The sequence below is a fragment of the Sitophilus oryzae genome, unplaced genomic scaffold, assembly GCF_002938485.1.
Source record: "Sitophilus oryzae breed Bouriz unplaced genomic scaffold, Soryzae_2.0 scaffold_1583_pilon_pilon, whole genome shotgun sequence".
In the NCBI taxonomy this organism is placed as follows: Eukaryota; Metazoa; Arthropoda; class Insecta; order Coleoptera; family Curculionidae; genus Sitophilus; species Sitophilus oryzae.
In genome coordinates this window covers 166,427-190,018 of record NW_022146262.1, presented here as the reverse complement: position 1 = coordinate 190,018, position 23,592 = coordinate 166,427, and the positions used below count along the sequence as shown (strand labels likewise).

General features: G+C 33.2%; 1 protein-coding gene across 8 annotated transcripts in view; it reads right to left on the bottom strand.

Moving 5' to 3' along the window:
• The window catches only part of LOC115879684 (centrosomin-like), a 65,814-nt gene that overhangs the window by 21,009 nt on the left and 21,213 nt on the right, over positions 1 to 23,592 (bottom strand). For 4 of the 8 annotated variants that reach the window (XM_030896613.1, XM_030896619.1, XM_030896612.1 and 1 more), the window contains exons 1-4: positions 11,293 to 11,544; positions 8,904 to 9,088; positions 6,212 to 6,382; positions 2,439 to 3,431 (exon numbers count right to left, since the gene is read on the bottom strand). In XM_030896613.1, coding sequence (XP_030752473.1) covers positions 2,439 to 3,431; positions 6,212 to 6,382; positions 8,904 to 9,088; positions 11,293 to 11,467 — 1,524 coding nt within the window. In that variant the 5' untranslated portion in view covers positions 11,468 to 11,544. Of the gene's footprint in view, positions 1 to 2,438; positions 3,432 to 6,211; positions 6,383 to 8,903; positions 9,089 to 11,222; positions 11,545 to 19,282; positions 19,339 to 23,592 lie in introns of those variants that run through there. The other 4 variants (XM_030896617.1, XM_030896614.1, XM_030896615.1 and 1 more) reach the window with 3 other exon arrangements.

Here is a 23,592-nt window from a genome sequence, read left to right as displayed (position 1 = left end):
TGTTAGTGTGGGTTAAAAAAATTAAACAATTATTTTTATTTTTTTAATACTTTTAAAAAATAAATAAACATTATTATATTCAACAAAATAAATAATGAAAAAAAAACAAAAATTATATCAATCTAAAGCTTATTTTATTTAATTCTGTTTTCCTTATCAGAGGTAACTGTTTTTTTTTTCTCTGCTATGTAAATTTACATTTGAAATTATGAACATTTTACAACCTCTAACGGGCCCCCCAGACCACCGGGCCCAAGGCCCGGGCCTTTTGGTAAGATAGGCCCTGCTAGTAGAAATGTTCTGCAACTTGCTTTACGACTGATTTTTTACGTAATAAGGTTCTTCTAATACATTTTTATCTCTCGTAAAAAATGGCACCTAACATAGTTTTTGAAAAAAAAATGTATATACAAAGCTACCTTACAAAAATATTTCTTGTCACATCAAGCGTTAAAATTTAGAAGAAATGTCAAATGTTAGGTCAGTTTCACAAATCATCTATGACAATAAGCTTCATAAATTTGAAATTAATTATCGTGTTGGTTTATTCTTGCCCCTTAATAGATAAATACACTGTTGTATAGAGGTAAATTGTGTTTACATATAAACTTATTTTGATTCCAGAAATACATACAGTTCATACCAAATAAACTTTTAGTCGCGTAATTAAGCTTGGCCGACATGGCGTTACCCACTTTTATATATTTTCTTTTAATCAAAATCAAAATATTTTAGGAAACAAAAATAAATTAATTATAAATATATAAGCAGTTATTAACAGCACTTAAGGGCCATTACTATCGCTTTCCCGTTCAAAATCTTCTAATAAAGCTATTAAACTAACTTGTACACTTCGCACTAAACGAGGTTCTAAAAGAACAATGTTCGACTGCAAGGTCTGCTAGGGAACATTTTCAAGTTTAAAGTATCACAACACTATTTATTTAAACCAAAAACTCGTAATACAAAACTAAAGTGTCTAAACGAATGACAATGTCAGGAAATAAATAAATAAATGCGACAACTTGACATTTTTGCAGTAGAGCTACCACCTGAATGACCAACGCAAAATTTAAATTCCAGTTAAGCTTCATTCAGTACCTCCCAATTAGTGGTTTCAATTACATTTTATACTTTTTAGTTTACGATCATTCACAATGTGTAAAAACACAATTAAAATTAATAAAATATACTAGCAACAGCTTGCGGTAGTCTATTGTATCCATAGAGAAAGCATAATATTTAGCTTATAAAACAATAAACTTTTGATTTCTAACCAAAATTTTTCTTGACGGGTGATAATCAAAGGCCAAAATGGCATTCCTCGCAAATTTTGAAGTATAATCAGTGGAAAAGTCAAAAGTTTGTCCAATAATTGAAAATTACTACCACTAATTATGACGTTCTGAATGCTTACATTAAAATTAGGTGAACAAACTTCTATGGCTAATTGAAACTACTAATTTATTCAACTGATTTCGAGGTTCTGAATGAAACTTTAGTCAGCACGGCGCCGTATATGTCCATGTTTGGCAACAATGAATTTAAAAATCGCGCCCTCGATTACGTAACTAAAAGTTTAATTGATATGAAATATAGTAGTACTATGTCGAGACGCCCTGTATATAGTTTATAGTTCTGATAGATTGAAGGTAGTTTCGTTTGTTTTTTATTGTAAGAACATAAACGGTTAAATATCAAAGATTGTCTCTGAATGTAATCATATATAACAAAGAATGCGTTTCATTTCGATTCTTTTTATATTTAGACACACACGACAGGTATAGACATTATTTACATATGAGTGGTCTATAACTCATAACAGATATATTAAGAAAATTAATTTTAAGGTAAATCAATATAGGACAATTATTAATTTGAAATTAAAATGAATATTAAATGAAGGCCGAAAAATGGATATAAGAAAAAATAATATTGCTCTTTAAATATATATTTATTTTGAAAACGATTCTTGAGCAAGAAATTATACAAAGCAATAAAACATCAATAAACTACAATAAAAAAACAAACGAAACAAAGGATAAACAAAAATAAAAATTAACATCTTAAACCACACAAACAAAAGCCTTTGGATGAGAAGGATGTAAAAAGCCGTCGAAACGTCGATAAATTTTGATCTGTCTGCAAGAAAAAATATTCGATGGATATTTAAATTTCACGATGTTGTACACAAAAATATAAAATAAATTACGTAAGATATGTGTGCAATTATTTCTGTCCGTTCTTACGTTTCGTATTTGAAAGTTAATAAAACATACAATTAGATGCTTGAACTCTATTAACGTTTCGAAAATATTAATTGGCAACTAAAGATACATATGGAAAGCAAAAAGCAATGAGAAGATGAAAACATGCATTTACAAAGCGAAGTGAAATTTGCCATAAAAAGCCTTGTTCAAATTATAAGTAACATCTACCTCGCACGGTGGTGTGGAGATCTCCATATCCTCGACCATCTCTAATCGGGCCACTCCCTCGTTGGTTGGCTTAGACACCACGCCTTCCAATTCCCGTTCCAACTCTTCTTTGTTTTGCTTCAGCCGCGCGATTTCTTCGTTGCTCCTATTCCTAATTTCTATCATGCTCTTTATGATTTCGCAGGCTTTCAGTTGCTCACTTTTCAATTTGACGATCTTCTGTTTTTGGGTGGTAAATTCGGCTTTTACGGCACCGAATCGGGCGAGCAGCGCAGCGTCGCCACCCCCCTCAGCCAATAGTCGCTCGAATGTGGCGAGAGCACGCCCGTCGGGCGTGGAAGGCGCCGGAGAGCGACTTTCCGCCTCGCCTACCGGTACATGTGGTGCGTCCGTTTGCGCAATTCCATTAGGTGCTGCTGCGTCCGAAACTGAAAGAAAATGAGCGTCAGTTGATTGTTGGGGGGTGGAAACACAGTCCTGGTCCACCGCTAAATTCTGATTTTTGTTCGCCTCGGAGACGGCCGCTTCCAGTCTCATCTGCATATCACGGATCGTGTCTTTGTGCCTCTTATTCTCGACGTGTAACGAATCCAAGCGGAGGGTTAAAGCCATTTGGTTTCGCTCTAATATTTTTTTGTCGTGTTCCCGTTCCTTTTTCTCTTCTTCCAGGTCCGCCTTTGCATTGACAAATCGCTGATTGGAAACCTCTAATTGAGCGTAAAGGCGTTCCATAGTTTTTTGCTGTTCTTGAACTTTAACTTCCAAGGATTCCTGCTTGAGACGAGAACGTTCGATTTTTTCTTCGTATTCTTTAGCTTGACAAGCAAACTCTACAAGCCGTTGGTTTGCAACAGAAAGTTCTCGATTCAATGTCGCCAAAGATGCATCTTTAGATTCGCACTCTTTATGAAGGGTATCGATTTGGAAATGAAGCATTTCGCTCCTATCATACGAATTTATTACTTGATCACTATCCCTTTTGCAAGCGTTGACCTAAAATTGAAATTTTCTATGTTTAATACGTAACTGTAATACGTGAATGTTGTTTTTATTTTTTTGTTCTTTGACATTGTAAACGTTTATAAATGTTTATTTTAAACAATAAGACTGACAATATTATTTGTATAATGTTTTGTATTATCTTTTGTTTGTTTGTTTGTGTACTTTGTTTGTTTACTTTGTTTAGTTTACCTTTGTCTACAAATTGAAAAATTTTTTGTCAATAAAGGCATTTATTTATTTATAACTTAAAAACTAAAAAGCAACTAGTTTTCCATATAATATGTGTTTTAAACACCGAGGAAGTAAGTTTCAGATGACAGCTGTCAAAAACGCGTCTACAAAGCTAACATGGATAGCCATAAGCAGACTATGGCCATCCATGTTATCAGAAATCATAGAGTATTAGCTTAAAAAGACAAACAACCTTCGTTAATGAACAGTTGTCTATCATTTTAAACAAATACTCTATTAATACAGTTTCTGCTTTCATTTTTTTGACGTCGCGTCGTCTGCTGATATTATGAATTTCCTTGCCAGACTATATACCCTGCTGTCATCCAATTTATGTGGTCTGGATTTTAATGCGCGTGACAAAGAATAATATAAATGACAGACAGAGAGACAATATCAAAAACGGCCTAGAGTGTTGCCGGTTTTTTACGTTTGTACGAAAATGTGTATTGAGAAATATAAGCTATTTTAAAAACTTTTATGTATACTACTCTAAAATGAAGATAATATATCTAAACTAAATATAGTCTATTACAGCTGTAGTAAAATGAGTAACTAATAGTGAAAAATAAACTTCCAACCCTAGATGCAACATTTTTCGTAAACGCCTACCTGTACGGTTTGAAATTTTGATGCAAAATCCGGCAATAACGCATAAAAGAAATGTGTCGACCAAATTTTTATCTCTTTTTAATATATTTGAATGCCCATTAAGCTATCTACATCATTGTTTTACACGTTAAAATCCAGACCGCACAGTTTCGATGACCAAATCGGTATAGTTCGACTTTTTATGAAAAATAAACAGCATGTAAAGCCGAGGACACACCTGGGCCCGAATTCTGGAACTTCGATATAAAAACGTTACGCTTTCAAAGCGGTAAGCAAAAGTATTCGATCAGCGGCACGTCAAGCAGTCGATTCTGGTATCCTCGTTGCCGTGCGAATCGTTTTCTGGATACGCGTTGAGCACATATTGGCAGCATCGCAATTTCTCAGGTATCTAATAGTTTACTAACAGTCAAATGTAGATAAAACGATGAAAAATGTCAGTGTTACATGATGTTATGTCAACCTATTTTTCCATATATTTTTCTATGGTGTGGCATTATTCTTATTATACGAGGGAAATGTTGAAGACAGCATTTTCGATGTTTTGAACAACATTTATAGCTGCCAAGTCGTAAATTATCAATAACTTATTGAGAAATTTATACAAGAAGAAATAGAGAGCAAGAGAACGCACAAAATCACATTTTTTTCTGTTTTTACTGACTGACTGTACAAGCAAAACGATCCTGTAAGGTAGCAGTTTTCAAACCGCTTAGAGCAATGGGTACAGACGCTAAGCGCGTCAGATGAGAATACCCAAATCGGTAGTTAAGTGCGCGCTAAGCGAAAATTAATCTTATATATGCTGAGCGTCTAAAAGCGCTTAGCGTTTTCTAAGTTACAGAATTCAAGCCCTGACGAACGTCAACATTCGTTCGCATTCGCGAGAAAATGTTTCTCTTGAAGAAACATTTGAATGAAAAAAATATGAAGCTTGAAGCTTCGTACAGACCTGAATGTTGCACCGAACAACAAACGGAATGGCAAATGAAGACGAAAAATTATAAACTTACTTTTAGCGAACCGAACAGCAAACGAAAATTTTTTCTTTTATTTTGAAAATGTTTCAAATGTGGATGCTGCAGCAACATATATCTACATATTATATATTATGCGTTAACTTCCAAAAAAAAAAGCTAGAAAATAAAGAGGATGGTGGAAAATACATTTATACACCCAAAGAAATGCGGAACATTTTGTAGTTTTAGATTGCCACAGTAATTTGTGTTTTTGGTACAATCTAATTAAATCAAAACATTTCTCTTCCGATCACTCCATTATGCCTAGGAAATTCTAATTAAATAAGATAATATTTTTTATTAAATAAGCCTTTACTGCTTTCGCCATTTTGTTTTTGTTTCCGTCCAAACTTTCAAACGCATTCGCATGCATTTTCGTTTGATATCAAACTAAAAACCGACAACCAAGCCAAGATTTGAAATTCTGTTTGCAAACATGTTCGTAGCCCGTCCAAACTAGCGTCTCATTTGTCGTTCGGTTCGTTGTTCCGTTTGTTATTCGGCGCAACGTTCAGGTCTGTGTCAGGCTTCAGGTGTGAATTGCATTCGCAGCGAATATACGTACGACAAATGGTTTCAGCGCGAACGAATGCTTTCCATCTTCTGGTGGTAAAAGTGAATAGACCAAAGAAAAACGCGAGCCGCGGATGATTAGAAACGTTGCTGTGTGGACGTCTCAGTAAAAATGCAGGAAGTGGAAAGAGTGCGAATGGTGGAAATGTTAGCGAATGAAAAGGATTCGTTCAAATGTGTCACACGTCGCCCGGTGCGAACGAATAGCAATGTTGCGAATGCGAACAAATGGTTCGTCAGGTCTGTTCTCGGCTTAACATTCGTTCGACGTAACAAATTCGAGTGTTGCGTAAAATGGATTTTAAAATATATTTCTATGTCATAAAAAATTATCACCTCCATTTGCAATCTAAGCTCTTCTACTTCTTGTTGTAGCATAACTAGTTGGTCTTCTTTCCTCTGCTTGTATTTTCTATATTCCTCTTCTTCTAACTCGAGCGCTTTGACCGCTTGAGAAAATAAATCGTGTTTTTCTTTAACGTCCTTTTGTAAATTTGCTATTTCAACCTGAAATAATAAAATAATACCCTCTTAACCAAGTGCAACAATAAAATTTAAAACAATCCAAATATGCAAAATTTCCAAAATGATGCAACCACTTATTATCAAGAATGCGAATGCTGGTGTCATCAGCAGACAACCTCAAGCTTAATTGTATCTAACTCTGTCACGGGTAAATGATTTGCTCTAGTATATAAGCTCAGTACTATTAGGATTTAAATTAGTTCAGAGTTCATACTTTATAACGGTCGGTGATACTTATTTGACCGAAACATTCTGTCAAATTTCAAAATGAAAGCCACTGTCAGTGTAAATTTAGATTAACCCCTTTCTAAAACAAATCTTCCGGATAAATATTAAATTTGTCTTCCCCCTCCTTTAAAATAGCCCTAAAAACATAAACAATCTCTTTTCTTTCTTCCCCAATATCATCAGATATACAGGGTGTCCCAGGCTAAGCGTGCATTAAAAGTTTCCAAGCTCTTTTCTTCTCTAAGAACTATAAGATCTAGATAGGAGATTTTTTGCACATCATTGTTTCACCAGGAGATCTATCCATTAAAAATTTTTCAATATGGCGGCACTTCCGGAAATACCGGAAGTTGACAACAACTTTCTTATTTTAAATGGGTGCCCCCATTTTTTATTACATACTTAAGTTCTCTGTAAAATTTTATGAATTTTGATATCAAACATTCTATACCTAACATTAACTATTTTTGAGAAAAAAAATATTTAAAATTCTTGGAAGAAAATACTGCCTGTCAAAAATATGCGTATAGCCTCAAGGTCAAATTTAGTGATTACCACAGCCACTGTGCTATAAAGAGAAGACATGTGGCTATCTATTTCAAAAATTAAATGTTCGAATGTCATATAATAATGACCGCATCTGTCATGGAATTGAGCTATTAAAAAATGTTATAAATCATTCTTCTCAAATGGAAACAAACTTTTTTTATTTCACTAGTGAAAAGGCTTTTCAATTCGTGAAAATATGACACATATTGCATAGTGAAATAAAAAAGTGGGTTTCCATTTGAAAAAATTGATTTATGATAATTTTTTAATAGCTCAATTCCATGACAGTTACCACCATTATTATATGACATTTGAACAATTTAATTTTCGAAATAGATAGCCACATGTCTTCTCTTTGTGTCACAGTGGCTGTGGTAATCACTAAATTTGATTTTTAGGCTATACAATTTTTTTTGACAGGTAGTTTTTTTCATCCAAAAATTTTAAATATATTTTTCTCAAAAACGTCAAAATACTCAGGAAAACATCAGGTATAGAGTATTTAATATAAAAATTCATAAAATTTTACAGAGAACTTATTTATGTAATAAAAAATGAGGGAACCCGTTTAAAAAAAGAAAGTTGTTGTCAACTTCCGGTATTTCCGGAAGTGACGCCATATTTAAAATATTTTTAATAGATAGATCTCGTTGTAAAACAATGATGTGCAAAAAAACTCCGATCTAGAAACTGTGGTTCTCTAGAAACTTCTAATGCACGCTCAGCCTGGGACACCCTGTATAGCTGGCCATACTTCGGCAGCTGATTCCTCGGGGGTGGATTTTTTTAGTGGGTTTACAATCTGACTCGCACTCCAAAGTTTACAGAACTTTTGTGTGTCCTCCTGTAGTTACACCAATGATCGTGATGAATAATTGTAGAGAGGTGGACTAACCTAACCTAACCTAAAGACACAGTTTTCGACGGTTTTATCGTATGTTTGAATTAAAGACCTGCGAAATCCTTAACACTATAAAATATATTTTTATAAATCCTAAATATAGTCCTCAGGATTCATTAAACATCAAGAACTTTAATGAGGCGTGAGGGTGAGGAAATAACTCACATATTACCCTCACACGAGGCGTGAGGGTAATATGTGAGTTATTTTTTGGCTCTCATTCTGGCACTGCCTTTCTGAATTCGCACGAGCCGCCATTGCTATACAGAGAAACTAGTCAATCAGATTGACGTTAAAAAACCCTATACAAATTATATAGTAAACGCTACGAATGTTTGAGAGTGATTCATCGGTCGCTACCATGTGAACTAATCTGTTCAAGGTCACATAAAACTTAATTCCAGTGCCGTGGTGTTTCAAATCATATAATAATCAATATAATCTGTTGTAATTTGTTGTTTTAACTGTCAAAGTCCTGTCAAAACATATATTTGGTTATAAATATAAAATGGAATGCCCCATTGGTCGCACTGCAAGCACACCAATGGACTGACGCACAAAAACGAATCAATCAAAGAAACGCGATATAGTATCGTCTTTGTCAATCACGCTAACATTTTAGAATAAGTCGGAAAAGCGCAGGCAGATGATTAGACCGGGCCTTTAAAACCCTACGTCTGCGGTAAAAATTTACGTTTTTAATATAAAAATGATAGCGCGCGTGTCGATTCTATCTTCATCAAGCGATGAATCATTCCCAATCATTCGTGGCGTTTACTATAACAATCTCGTTTAACTCTGAAAAATAGATGTTTAAAAACTTACTTGTAGTTCGATATTTTTCTTAACGATATTATCCTTGTCCAAGGTGAAGTTAGTTCCCATTTTTTCCTCCAGAAAATAGATCCTCAGTTTTAAGTTGAAATTCTCCTTTTTGAGGGTGGTGAGTTGTTCCTCGAATTCTTTGACAGTGCGGCCGCGCATCGGTCCCGTTGGCGATCGCATCGTATCTGAAAAAAAAGACAAACTTGTACAACTTAGAAATATATAGGGTGTTTCAAAAAGCACGTGCCATCTCTCGTGGGGAGATTCCTCACGTAAAAATAAGATTTATTTTTTATATCAACATAGGCCCGATTCTGCTTTGTTTCGTAGCTACAAGGGGTCTTCATATTTTTTTCGATTCTTATAATTTTATTCAGAGAGCTTTTAGCGATTCGAATGAAATTTTTGAGACTAAAAGTTACTATAAGTGACAATATTTTAATGCTAAAAAAGTGCCGACAGATTTACCAGGGGCGAGCATATGGATTATTATTGGAATATTTTTCTAAAAAAACATATGCGCCATTGACTTCTTTTTCTCTTGTTAGCAAAATTGTGTAGGCCTGCTTTTACTACCGATTAAAAAAAGATAAAAAATTGTGTCTTGATATTTTGTCCATTTGGATCTCACTGAGGAGATAAGCGCAGTTTTATTAATCACAATTAATAAAATTAAAATTAAAATAAAATTAATAAACTATTTATTTCATCTAATTTATTATTAAATGATATTAAAATTTATAACACTGATGTTATTATGGTGCTACCTACCTACCTACAGCAAATTCCCCAAAAAAATCTTTAAAACTGTATCTTTAACCCTTAAGTACTCGCGTATGTTTCACAGGCGTAAGTAGTTGGATGGCGCCTGAAAGGCGCTAGAGTAAGTTATTGCAAGATTTATTTAAATTGTGCATTTTTATACAGGGTGCTACAAATTCGAGGTACGAGCATTAATATCTCGGCAACGGTTAATAGATACGAATATGGTTAAATTAGGGCAAAGTTGCGCTTTGGGATATTCACCAACATGCCATTAAAAAAGTTTTAAAAATTTCAAGGATTGCTGAGTTTTTTAGAAAAAGCAGATTTTTTTGAAAATAAATTTTATTTTTTCCTGTCTGCTGTTGCTTCTTAGAAAATAATAAAATAATCACTTTATTAGGTCTAATTGATAGTTTTTTAGATTTTCAAATAACTTGATAATTTGTGAGATACAGAGGACAACTTAATATTTTTAAATACCGACCTGCATTTTTTATTTCAGGTTTTGAAAGAACTTGGTGTCCTGAGTACAATGATATGCCACACTTTATACTTTTTTTTTGTTTTGGGTACCTTAATAACAACAAAACTATATAATTACTATTTAAAATAATTTCAAGTCAGACTCTGGTTTTTTAAATTATGTAATCTGATTATATTCATTGCAACAATATTGATCAGCGCTAATTAAGATTGAATAAGGAAAATCAAGCCAATTAGAAGATTCAAATAAATAATATCCACGTCAGCAATTTAAAGATGTTATTATTAACTTTTTTTTTGGAAAATCTCAGTGTACGATCTAATAATATGCATAATATTAATCGTAGTTATTATAAATAAATCAATTTCTACAAACTAGTTGCTAATGCTCAACATGTTCGAAAGGGTTGACCCTCCCTATTGCACAAATTTATTTTTCGTTCAATTTGATTTATAGCTCTTTGAGCATATCTCCTTCTTATACTTCCGAATGCATTTTGTACTTTTTATTGTAAATGTTAAAATGGTATTGATTTCACTTTTACAAATGACGTCAAGTAATAGACTAACCCCTTGGCGACAGGTCCTGGAATCTCGCTGGCCATTATACTGCTCTACCATTTCCAATCCATTATTAAATTATTTGATTGTTTATATTATATTACATTTATATTTTTTTATTGTTTTATCGATTTGATTTTCCGTATTCAATGTTTTACAGCACGTCATAAGTAATATATTGTAACATGAATAGATTAAATATTAAAAAAAACAGAGCCCGACTTGAAATTAGTTTAAATAAATTGTGCTGAAATGTCAGAAACAACAAAAAAATATTAAATGTGGCATATCATTGTAATCAGGAGATCGAGTTCTTTCAAAACGGCCAATAAAAAATGCAGGTGCGCATTTAAAAATTCCGAGGTAAAAGTCTATGGGCACTCCACTAATACGCACACGAAAGAAAATTATAATAAATCGAAGAAAAATGAAGGCTTTAACCCCCCGTAGCTACGAAACGAAGCAGAATCGGACCTATGTGGATATAAAAAATAATTCTTTTTTTTTTACCTGAGGAATCTCCCCACGAAGTATGGCACATGTTCCTTGAAACGCCCTGTAGAACCGATTGAGCTTTTACAATAGCTGTCGTTTTCATCGAAATCGCCCACGGAACTATTCCTCGAACTGGGAGAGTAAGATGGCGGCGGAGATGGGCCATCTCCTTCCCGCGCGGCCGATCCACCCTCTGCGATATTGCTCTTGACGAGAGCGATGAGATAATCTTTGTTGGACATGGCTTGCAAGGGTTGCATTAAAGATTATGTCACGAGTAATTTTTTTAGGGATACTTATGTCGAAATATGAAATGACGGAAGTGCCAGAACGGATGACAGAATGCTACCGAATTTGTTACAGGTAAACAGGTTGCTTGACAGGTAAATAGTTAATATATTTACTTTTTACTTTTGTACTTCTATCTACAGGAGATTTGTTCCCACAAGCACCTACCAGTGACACAATCACCTACTAGGGATGACACCTACTATTAGCGTATGTTTTTTTTGTGCTCTAGTAGTTTTGTCTTTTTGCTATCTAAGACTGGCCACAGTCTTCGAGCTGTAGCGCAGTCCTCACGGTATTGCCACGTCTTTTTTGCTGCTAGGCCTTGATGGTAGTTACTATAACTTCCTTCAGTGTGTTGATTGTCACAGGTGGTGGTATATGCCACGTATTCCCCCTTGGCCCCCTCGTTGGCGAGTCTGTCCGCTTCCTGACTGCCCACTACATTGCTGTGGCCAGCAGAGAGTCGCACCCCTTGACGCAGCCAGGACAGTGCTTCTAGGCAGTCCATCACAGTTTTAGATCTCAATAATTACATAGTGATGCTTTTTAGAGTGCCCAAGTTGTTAAAGTATACGACCTATATGTCCTATTGGTCTATCAGCGATTTTCCCTCGTATAGGCTTGGTGTATTCTCCGTCCAATAACTACAAATACACGGGTTTAAATGGCGAGTAAACGAAAAAATTAGTATATAATTATTCTAAAAGTATTAGAAAGTATAATTTGTGGAAATTGTAAACAAAAAAATAAAAAGATAAATATTTTGATATCTTCAGAAGATCTAACTTGCATTATAATTTATTATTCCAGTTAAAAAAAAATTAGATGAGTTCAACTACGGTAGCGAGCATAGTTTTATCACCGGTTTTACTAGTGGGGCATAATTGGATCTATTTCAGCTATAACGAAATTTTTTAAGGTACATAGTTATAATTTTAGAAGATGTTCATAAAACATTTAATCACTAGTTGATTAAAAAAGTATGAGAAATTATGACGCTAGAAAATATTGTTTCGGGAGAGTTGAATATTCGGGAAAGTTGAGTTATTGAATGTTATTGCACCCAATAATGCCCTAATTACGCCCTCCATTACGCGTTAACATTTTTTTGGGCAATTTTATTAACATTCGAAATTGTCACCAAACCAAACCTAACCTAACACAACAAGACGCCTAGTTCGAATTCTTTTTCACTTATTTTTTAATACCCGAAACAAGCGTTACAATGGTGCCCGGTGGCGTAGAGGTACAGGCTCTCGTCTACCAATCTCAAGGTGTGGGTTTGATTCCCACACCCGGCATTTCATCAGCCGACTATTTTTATTAAAATAAAAATAGTTTGGGTACCTAGGTCGACTCAGCCTTAAATGAGTACTTGGGATTCACAATCCTGAGGTAATAATAGGCGGTTGAAGCGTAGTGCTAGCCACATTACCTTCCTTGTATACCGGACGGCTCTAGTATAGCAAGCTGTACCTTGCTACTCCCAATGCGTTAAACGCTATATACGGGAGCTATTATTATTATAACAGCGTTACATTACACAAACCTCGTACGTGAGTCTTTTATAGTCTCAATAACTGCACTAGCAAAAAACTAAAATACTTAAATATTATGACAAAACCCCGATTTCAATATTATTTTAATGCGATCGACATGACGGCGGCCGGCGTGAACTAGATTTTGATCATTTCTGATTTCTGCCTAGAGTGCGCTGCGGTCGGAATTTGTTGAAATCAACTGAAATGCACCAAACCTGTACAACTGGCCGCTTAATTTATAGCGTAAACCTCTGTTTGTTGATGGCTGTAGGACATTGCAGCCATCCGATAGCCTTAGAGATCGTCGGATGTCTGGTTCCTCTGAGATGCATATACCTGTTCCCTCCTGGGGTGTAACTTTGTTCAAGTTAGAAACCGATCGTTTAGAAGTGATGTCGAAGCCAGATCGGCACTATGTTCATTGCAAAACTATTGTCGCTCAAATGCTGCGAAATATGATATCACACAATATGATATCACACAAAGCACTTAAAAGATAAAAAAAACGCTGCTAAGACTATCAAAATGTTGATCTAATAACAATTTGACGTTTATACTATTACGCGAAAAGCAACTGTTTTCCAAAGCCTACCATGACTTCACTGAATCATCGTTTCTTGTTCACTATTATTAATATCTTAATTATTAGATATTAATACATCTGGTATTATGGTATTCTGGTATTTCGTCGATTTTAAAATAAACAAACTGTTTCTATCTTATTTTTTTGTTAGAATGGGCCTAATCAAGAGGGCTACTGATACTGTATCGTAAAAAGAATGTAATTAAGGGGCTTATTTTTTGGTATTTATTAAAATTTTGCTAATATCTTCGGTTTGAAAGAAGATATCAAGATGCGGTTTTCGCTGACTTTTTAAGCTTTTACTACTCTTTACTATCAGCTAAAATAACACATACTATCGTATTTAATTTTTTTGAAAAAAACGCGCTATGTTTGTTAAATTGTAAGAAAGCGCCCCCTAGCGTCTACGTTCAAAACCTTATTATTATTTTTATGGTATAATATAGAGTAAAAAACGCTCTTTTAAACGAGCCCTCGTTTGTTGGATTCTGATCATCCAGTCCGGAGTTATTAACATTTAAATAAAGATAGATCTAACCTTCCCCCACCACTTTATTTTAGCAGATAGGGAAAATGGGTCTAACAAAAAATATCCAAAATTTACTGAAGATTATGAAGCTATTATTTATAGTACCCATTATCTAGGCAAAATTCTGTAAAAATCTATTTTCTTAATTTCCATAGCAGTTGCGCCATCTAGCGGCCGTTTTACAAACTTAAAAATAATTTCCAGCAATTTCTCATAGCCCCTTTAGTTATAAATATTTTTTTCCGTAAGCCCTACGGCTAATACTTTCCGAGATACAGTCGAGAGGTATTCTTAGTGGGACACCCGGTACTTGTAAAACACACTGATGTGTCACATATCACAAGTACCGTATGATCGAAAAAAAAACGACGTCAAAAACCAGCCGAGGAATGACAATCGATAATTAGATTATATTGTTCAGATAAAATCGGATAATTTTGGCGATGTCAATCTCTAGATGTCATGTACTAAAACTTAACATAAAACTCGTCAAAAATTAACACTAATTAGTAATTACAGAAATATTAAAAAAGGATAGAATGTTTCCAGATACAAATCTATTTCCAAAAAATTATTTTTTCTCGAATTTAAAAATAATTAGTTCTATTACATATTGAATTCTAGAATAGCAGTGTTTATCAACAGGAAAATAGTAATATATTATAATAGTTATAATTTTGTTTTTTTAGAAGACGCCAATAAAAAATCTTCAGTTTAAAAATATCTTTTACGTCTCAATTGTGGAAGATATTTGATCAATTTTAACAATTTGGGGTTAAGAATGGCACGAATGCTATTTAAAATAGCTGCGAAAAAATGTACATTTGGAAAAGAATTCTTAATGAGCAAAAAACGATCTCCTGAAAGTAATTTTAGAATTTGTGCTAAGTGGATTGATTGGTTTATATAATCCGATTTTTATTTAGGCAATATTCAGTAATAAATAAAATAGATCAATTATAATGTACAGGGGGACATAGAACTACTACGTATTTTTGGAATCAGAATTAGTTTATTGGATACAATTTACCTCTATACAAAAAAGTGCCTCGTCTGTCCGTTAGAGGGCATTAAACGAATAATAGCGTAAGATAACACCCGTACATTTAGTATCATTTTATAGATACATTAAAACTATAATGTTTAATGTTAGGGCTTATATTTCAAAATTTCACATTTATAGGTATGGAACGTATTCCATAGATACAGGGTGCCATCTCTCGTGGGGAGATTCCTTTCCTATAAATAAGATTCAATTGTTTCTGACTCTTTAGAGATCGTGTCTAAAATTAATGACATATTTGTCCATGATCCTCTAAAACAAAAAATCCAGACGCTTATTCAAGAGTGCAGCGAAAAAGGAAACAAACTCACGTTTGTATGGGTCCCAATAAGCCACACTAATATACTTAGCAACACAATGGCAGATGAAGCTGCTAGAGGAGATACCATTGATTTCCCTTATATATAAAGTTCTACTGCATAAAAGAACAGAAAGGGAATGGCAGGATGAGTGGGTAGGTAAACCGTCAAAGCTTCGCGCAATAAAACAGGATCCGTCAACACCATCCTTGCATCTTGCACTAGTCTGTGATGTTGAGTTGACAGTAACTCACATTATATGTGAATGTCCTCAATATACGATAGAAAGAAGTAGATTCAATATACGTGGTGAAATTCGAGAAAATTTAACCGAAGAAGAAAAAATTAAAAATATTTTGAACTTTATGAAAGACATTAGTATATACAACCAACTGTGCTACTTGCCTATGATACTCTAATCTAACTGTGATACTGTGATGTAAATAATAATAATTATCTATTTTCTTGTTGTTTGTTTTTTGTATCTCTACTTTTTTGTGTTTAGTTTTTTGATCCTTTGTCACTCAACTTGAAATGTTTGTGTCAATGTGGATTTTTAAATTTTGAATTGTCTTTGTAAGAGTGAACCCTTTGAGGATATTGAGATAGATCCCTGTAATTGCATTATTAACATACGAGTTGTATATGGCTAATGATCCTGGCGATCGATGCCAGAGAAAAAAAAATTTCTCATATTATTATAGGTCCGGATTAAAATGTGTGAGCAGTAATTTTCGGCGACCATGGAACATAATATTTTGTGGAGAAGAACTATATATTTTATGTATAAATATTATTGGCCACGATTGTATGTTAAATGATAAGGTGTTATATAATTAGTTTTATTGACGGAGAGTAGGGACTGAATAGTCAGTCGTTGTAGAGTCGTTGCTTGAGAGTCAGTCTAGGTGGGACACCGCTCGTTTTGTAACTTCTTATCTGACGTTCCGTATTAGATTTTGCATATTTTAGCTATTTTCTGTAATCGAGTATGAAAACCAATAAAATAATCAAAGCAGTGGTTGTCTTTTAGTCGATTAGTTTATAAATGTTAATCTTTTTTTTCGATTTGTTATAATTTTGTTCGCGATTCGAATGAAATTTTGAGGGCAAAAGTTACTATAAGTGCTACATATACATATAGTGGAGTGCTTTAAGCCCTTATGGGATACAAACCTCGGAATTCATTTACTGTGACGAATTATTATAAAACTTTTTATTATAAAAAAATTTGTTCGTGATTCGAATGAAATTTTGAGGGCAAAAGTTACTATAAGTGCTACATATACATATAGTGGAGTGCTTTAAGCCCTTATGGGATACAAACCTCGGAATTCATTTACTGTGAACGAATTATTATAAAACTTTTTGCATTGTATTGTTAAGAAAATATATTACAAAGTTTACTCATTTAAATTAGTTGCTTTCACTTTAGTATTTAAATAAACACACATATACAAATGCATACATACAAGATGGCTCCGTATTTCGGAAAAGCTCTGTATCATGTATCAGGATTCCTATGTGAGATTTTCACTCCAAACCTTTTACAAAATATATGTTTAATGGTAATTGACATTTCAAAAATATTTTTATAGATATACAGGGTGAGTCAAATATACAGGGTGTCCCAGAAACAAGTGCAAATATTTTAAGGGGTGGTAGATCTCGATAAAAGAAACATATTTTCTCTTTTTTTGAAAACGTTTTTCAAATAAGTTCAAAATAACGGAGTTATTTTACTTTGAAAATTTCCAAAAAAATGATTTTTTGCTAAAATTTTGACAATCACTGGATCTTTTCTGGATTTTCTTTCTTGTAAATTTAATCTAATACCTATGTTGCCATATTATCAAGAAATTATGTTTTTTAACTAAAAACTAAAAAAATTTCTAAAAAATTTTTCAAAAAATTTCGAATTTTTAAATTTTTTTTTCGCGAAAAAAACCTCATAGGCGTGTTTCTGGGGTTGAACTATACTACCAGTTAAAATATTTGCACTTATTTCTGGGACACCCTGTATATTATTTATTTATTCGAGTTCAGTGAATTTGCTATAAAATTGCAGTTCCAAAAATACCTTAATACCATAAAGTATACTAAATGGCCTTTGAATTATGACCACGTCAATGAGGACGTCAATCTAGACGTCCAGGAACCTTCGTATGAGAACTTCTAATCGAGACGATCGACTTATTGTAAGTTTATCGCTAAGAAACCGAAGTTTGCCAGAAATTGCACCGAAGGACCGTACATATTAACTAACCAACTACAAGAAGAAGATTAAATGAAGCAAATCTTATGTCAAGAAGGCCTGCTTTGGGACCAGAACTTACTAGATGTGTTGACTAGGCCCAAAAGCAAAGGCATGGTCTTAATGTAAAAATTACGAACAAATGTTAGTGCCTTCTTTAAAACCGAATATTTCCAACAAAAATAAAGCTAATGAGATGAACCAAAAAACAAACCATCGAGAAAGGATGTATCTCGATGATAAAATGATTTTTATATAATTGATTTCTTGCTGTTTTAACATATTTCACAGGGTGCTTCAAACTTTCACCAAAATATCAACATTTTGTTTTTCCTCGTATAATTAACAGATGGGGAGTTTAATTTTTAATTTAGAAAAAGGCACTAAAAAGTTAAATAATTTGGCTACACACTGCTTAAAAAATAATTTTGTACAAATAAAAAAAAATATATTTTGTTCTAATGACAAAATATATTAAACTCTTTAAAATACATCAAAGTTTTAGGTGCCCATTTTCAGTGCCGGTGAATGTATTTCAAAAACTATACATTCTAGTCATATAATTTTCTAACGAAACACTCCTTTATTTTTATTTTAGAATCCAAAAGTCAATTATTATATAGGGTGTTCCATTACAAAAAACATAACTTTGATGTGTAACTTTTTTAGGGACACCCTGTAGAACTCTATACAATTTTAAAAAATGCTTTAAATTGACTTACATAAGCCAACAAAATTTCATTTCAATACAAACTTTTGTTCTCCTTGCAAAAACTGCGTTGTATATGACGCGCCACCCTGTATAATTCGATTTCAATCAAAATTTCAATGATTAGAATATAAGCAGAATAGTTAAAGCTTATGCATTAGATTCATTTATTTCAATAAATTTACTTAGGAAAAGAATAAAAAAATCAAAAAATTAAGAAGGAAATAATTAAGAATTTATTAAAATTACTAAAATAAAAAATTAAAAGCAACGAAAAAAAATGGGTAAACATTTTAGTATTTTATCTATAAAACACAATACAGAAGGTTTCACATTAATACATTCACAGTAATTGAATTCCGAGGTAAAAGTCTATGGGCACTCCACTAATACGCACACGAAAGAAAATTATAATAAATCGAAAAGACTTAAACCTCCTGTAGCTACGAAACAAAGCAGAATCGGACCAAGGGTTGATGTGAAAAATAAATTATATTTTTACGTCAGGAATCTCCCCACGAGAGATGGCACATGTTTTTTGAAACACTCTGTATACTTCTATTAAATAAAACGTAAAAAAATGTAAAGAGGCATGTAAATTCAAAATATATGTCCTAATTCTATGAAATTTTATACGCATTTTCTATAAGAAATATTTCATTCACGCCAGACTTTATTATAGTGTAGCATCGTATATCGGTTCTATTTTCAAACAATATACGACCCCGTCAAAATCTTGGCACAATCAAACAACAAGCATAAGGTTAAAAAATTGGTTCTTTGCCAATTTCCAGTTCGATACTTACTTGAGAACGAGCCATCCTGATCCAAAGTGACTTCTTGTAGCTGACTTGGACTGGTACTGTAACAAAAATTATGTAGGTTTAGTATAAAATTAATAAACTTTTTAAATACGCAAAAAAAAACAAAATTGATTGTCGCGGTGTAATAGCTAAAATTTACACGTATTCAGTACATGGCGCCAGTATCACTGGTACGCCAGCAGTGGTATGGTGGCGGCACAGTGTAAACACTTTTCCGTAATCACTGGTACGAAGAAGCCACCAGTAGTACACTACCATACCAGCAGCGCTGGCGTACCAATAAAACTAGCGCCAGCCACGGCGCCAGCTACTGGATAAGTGCAAATCAGCCTTAAAAATACTGAAGTGGTACCTTTGAATATTAACTTGATAATTACTGTTAAATAGGTAATACAATAAGAGTAATCAAGAATTACTATACTCCTTCGTAATCAAGAATTACTATAACTTAAGCCACGTCTACACATAACGTTTTACCCTGTCAGTCTTACCTGTTAAGTCAAAATGTATCAAGAAAAATATAGTGTGTAAATGTAAATTTAATAAAAATAATATGCATATTATATACAGGTGGGTCCAAATTGTAATCGGGAAACTACGGCAACGTATTCTGCAGATAAAAATAAGTAAAAAAAGTTCATATCAATTTATGTTCTAATATGCTTCATTTCGGAGATACAGGGTATAGAAGCTTCATGTTTGTTTCGGGGTTTTCCAAATAATTTCTGATCTATAGTCGATATTTGAATGAAAATTGATGCCTGGCAGTTTTTTGGAGAGAAATTTGATTTCGATGTCAATTTGACTCCTACTTATAGGGGGCGTCATATATGTTCTTTAACTTCTTTTGAAGAATAATAACTTTTCGTTCGTATCTGTATAAAAGTACTGAGTGAAAAAATATACATTTCCGTCGTATTTTACGTAAAAAAGGTCTCTTGGTAAAAATCTCTACGAGTAATGATTTCCAAGATATTTAGAATGGAAATAGTTAATACATATTATCATTGACGAAAATTAAACATGTTAATTAGATAGGTAGTTATTAGACTCAAATAATAAATTTGAAATATTTTTGTACGAAAGGTTCAACAGAAACTGTTTTATCATAATTTTGTCTAAAAAAATTATGATTAATGTAAAAAATTGGTGCCGGGAGGCACGTATAGCCGCCCATACTAAAATATGTAAATAAAAAGTTGGTAGGCAGTTCTTTTAGTTTCAAAGTAAAGGAATTTTTCCAATTTTTTTTTATCCCAAAAACTGAGACTTTGACTGATTTTGATGTTATTACAAATTTTGTTGCAAATATTATTCCTAATCTTAAATTGAAAACCGCGTTTCGCTAGCTACTGTAATTTTGGAGTTACGATTTTTAAAATTTTTTAACCCCCTCCCATACCCCCTTACCAACCCCCCACCCCACCAAAAACTAATGGCCAAATTCTCGGGTGCCACAGTATTTTTGAGCAAACCAAACCAAGCCAAATTTGGTTAAAATCGGTTTAGCGGTTTTTGAGTTATCGTTTAGGACATACATTTATACAAACACTTTTACTTATTTTTATCTGCAGAATATGCTGCCAAAGTTTCCCGAACAATAATTCGAAGCGCCCGAAGTATTATTGTATTATAGCAAATTTGATAAGAAAGTCACTTCTAAAAATCTAATATCTATAAATTGATATTGATAATATCTTTAAATTAATAATTTACATGATTATATTTAATGGAGTATTACCAAACGATACTATTTTCTCAATTAGCGGTGTGTATTTAGAAACTAAATGAAAACAATAAATAAAATAATTGTGTAAAAATCCAGAAAAGATCGAGTAGCTCTCAAAACTTTAGCAAAAAATCATTTTTTAGAAATTTTCAAAGTAAAATATCTCGGGTATTTTAGATTTATTTGAAAACCGGTAAATAGAAAATATGTTTCTTTTGTGGTATTTTTTTTTTGTGGTATTTATTTTGTAATTTTATCTATCCTTTTTAAATGTTTTTATAATTAGTGTTAATTTTGACAAGTTTTATGTCAATTTTTAGAAAATGACGTCTATAGACTGACCTCGCAAGTTATCATCGACTGTCAGCGTCACCCAGCCATCTGTGACGCGGTTTTTTTTTCATCATAAGGTACATTTAAGCAAAATTTTAAAAAGTTTTGCCATAAACCTGTCAAATACATAAACAATTCCGGTCCCCCTCCAAATCTCCGACAGGTATCTGAGATCATCTTAAGAGTATTTTTTCTATGAAATCTTCTATAAGAATATATTCCTAAATCAAATTGTGCGAGAGAAATATAAATGCCAACTAGGTACCTCTGTCTATACTATATGAAGAGCACACGGGAAAAACGATGGGTGTCCAAAAACGGGGGATAAATGTCACAGGAAAACGTTTTTTAATTTAAATTACGCATGGACTTTAATCGTTTTTCCCATTTTTAAATGCCTGTTTCTATATGACCGTTATCGATATTCCCGTTTATTTAGGTACTAAAAGGTGTAGCTTTTTAAAACGAAAAATATTATGCATTAAAATGAAATTAGCATTAATCGTTTTTCCTGTGTGGTCTTCATATTTTGAACAACGCTGAAAAAAGTCATTCATCTGAAGACTGAGCAGTATCTCATTCGTTTGAGAGAGGATGGTAGTTGTTTTGTCCAAAAATAATCGATAGAAAAAACAGTCAAAGCCGAAGAGATAAAATTGGAGAGGCTAGATAGAAACGACTCACATTTCCTCTTAATTGACGAAAAAGGCGGATCAAAGCGAAAAACGGGCCGGGAAAACTTATTTTTAGTTTTCTGGAACAACGTCACGACGGAAATCTTACGAAGACGGGCGGCAGACGCCGATCGCATAGAAAAATTTAACGGAATAACAATAATAAAACATAAACGGGCGCGAAGAAAACAAATTGACACAAGTCAATAATTAATTCCAAGGCTGGCTTTTTTCGTCGTTCGTGTAGGCAGTGCCATTTAGCAATTGGAGCCATTTGTTAAGCCAATTGCTGCATTATGTATTGTATTTAGTTTAAGTGAATTGAGAGACATTTGCCGTAAAAATTATGCTACGGACTACGGATAATAATACCTAATGGATAAATGTAGTAAAAAGAATAAAAGAAAATTCATTACATTGTATCAATAAGAATAAAATAAATAATTGGTTGTATCTTGTTTATATGTTTATACAGGGTGTCCCAATACCCCGTGGACATAGAAACCCCGTGGAATTAGCGCACAATAGATTTTATGCGTCTACATAGCTTTTGGGATTCAGAAAAATATTTTTCCCCGAAAAATAAGCGCGGTGGCGCGTTTTTTTACATACAAAAAATGTAGTACATACTAGAAGGACCATTTTATGATTGTCGTCAGTGGAGTTGGAAAATATTTATACGAAAATTTATGTAGGGGTGGCGGTAGTTTTCCCCTTTCTGTACTTTTTCTTGATTTTTGTGAAAGTCAAATGTTAAAGCGCTTAGCAAAACTTAGGCACCCCAAATCACATTCAAATCGGAATAAAGGTTCAAAGAATATCTTAAAAAATGTATTTAGTTTTTTAAAATGTGATGCCCTCTAACGAACAAACAAAGCACTTTTGTATAGAGGTAAATTTTATCCAACTTACCTAACTTATTTTGTTTACAAAAATACGCAGTAGTTCTATGTCCACGGAATATTGGGACACCGGGTATAGAAATTTAAGTAAAATTTTGTTGAAATATGACTCAAGAACATAAAGATTATAAAATTATCTTTAACAGGGTCTCCAGATTTGTATAGCAAGATTTCAGGAGGGCAAAAAAACGAGATCAAAATAATTAAGTAACGGAGACGCTCTCTAAAAACGAAGGTACATGACTGATATGACAGCTCTTTTATGATCTGTTATGTATAATTATCCATAGATAAATGAAACAAGTTTAGATTGGAAAATGCCCGTAAGGACAATGTAAAATGTAAACACTATTTGGCGCTATTTTTGCAACGGTCGCGACCCAAAGCTTTTGATAATTTCGGATCGGTTCGGCTTCTTCCGGAATTATGTCGCCAAATATTATTTATTCAAATTTATTATATTTTTTTTAATTTTATGAATAAAATACAGTGTAATGCATGCAAAAAACTTATTTTACGTCAGGAACGTGTATGTGAAATACCTATGAAACATTGGAAACCGATGTTATGCCACGATCCACGATGGTTTTTGCAGTTCACAGTTCACAACACAGTTTTTTAGTTTTTTATGCCACTTTTTCACAATTATCAAGG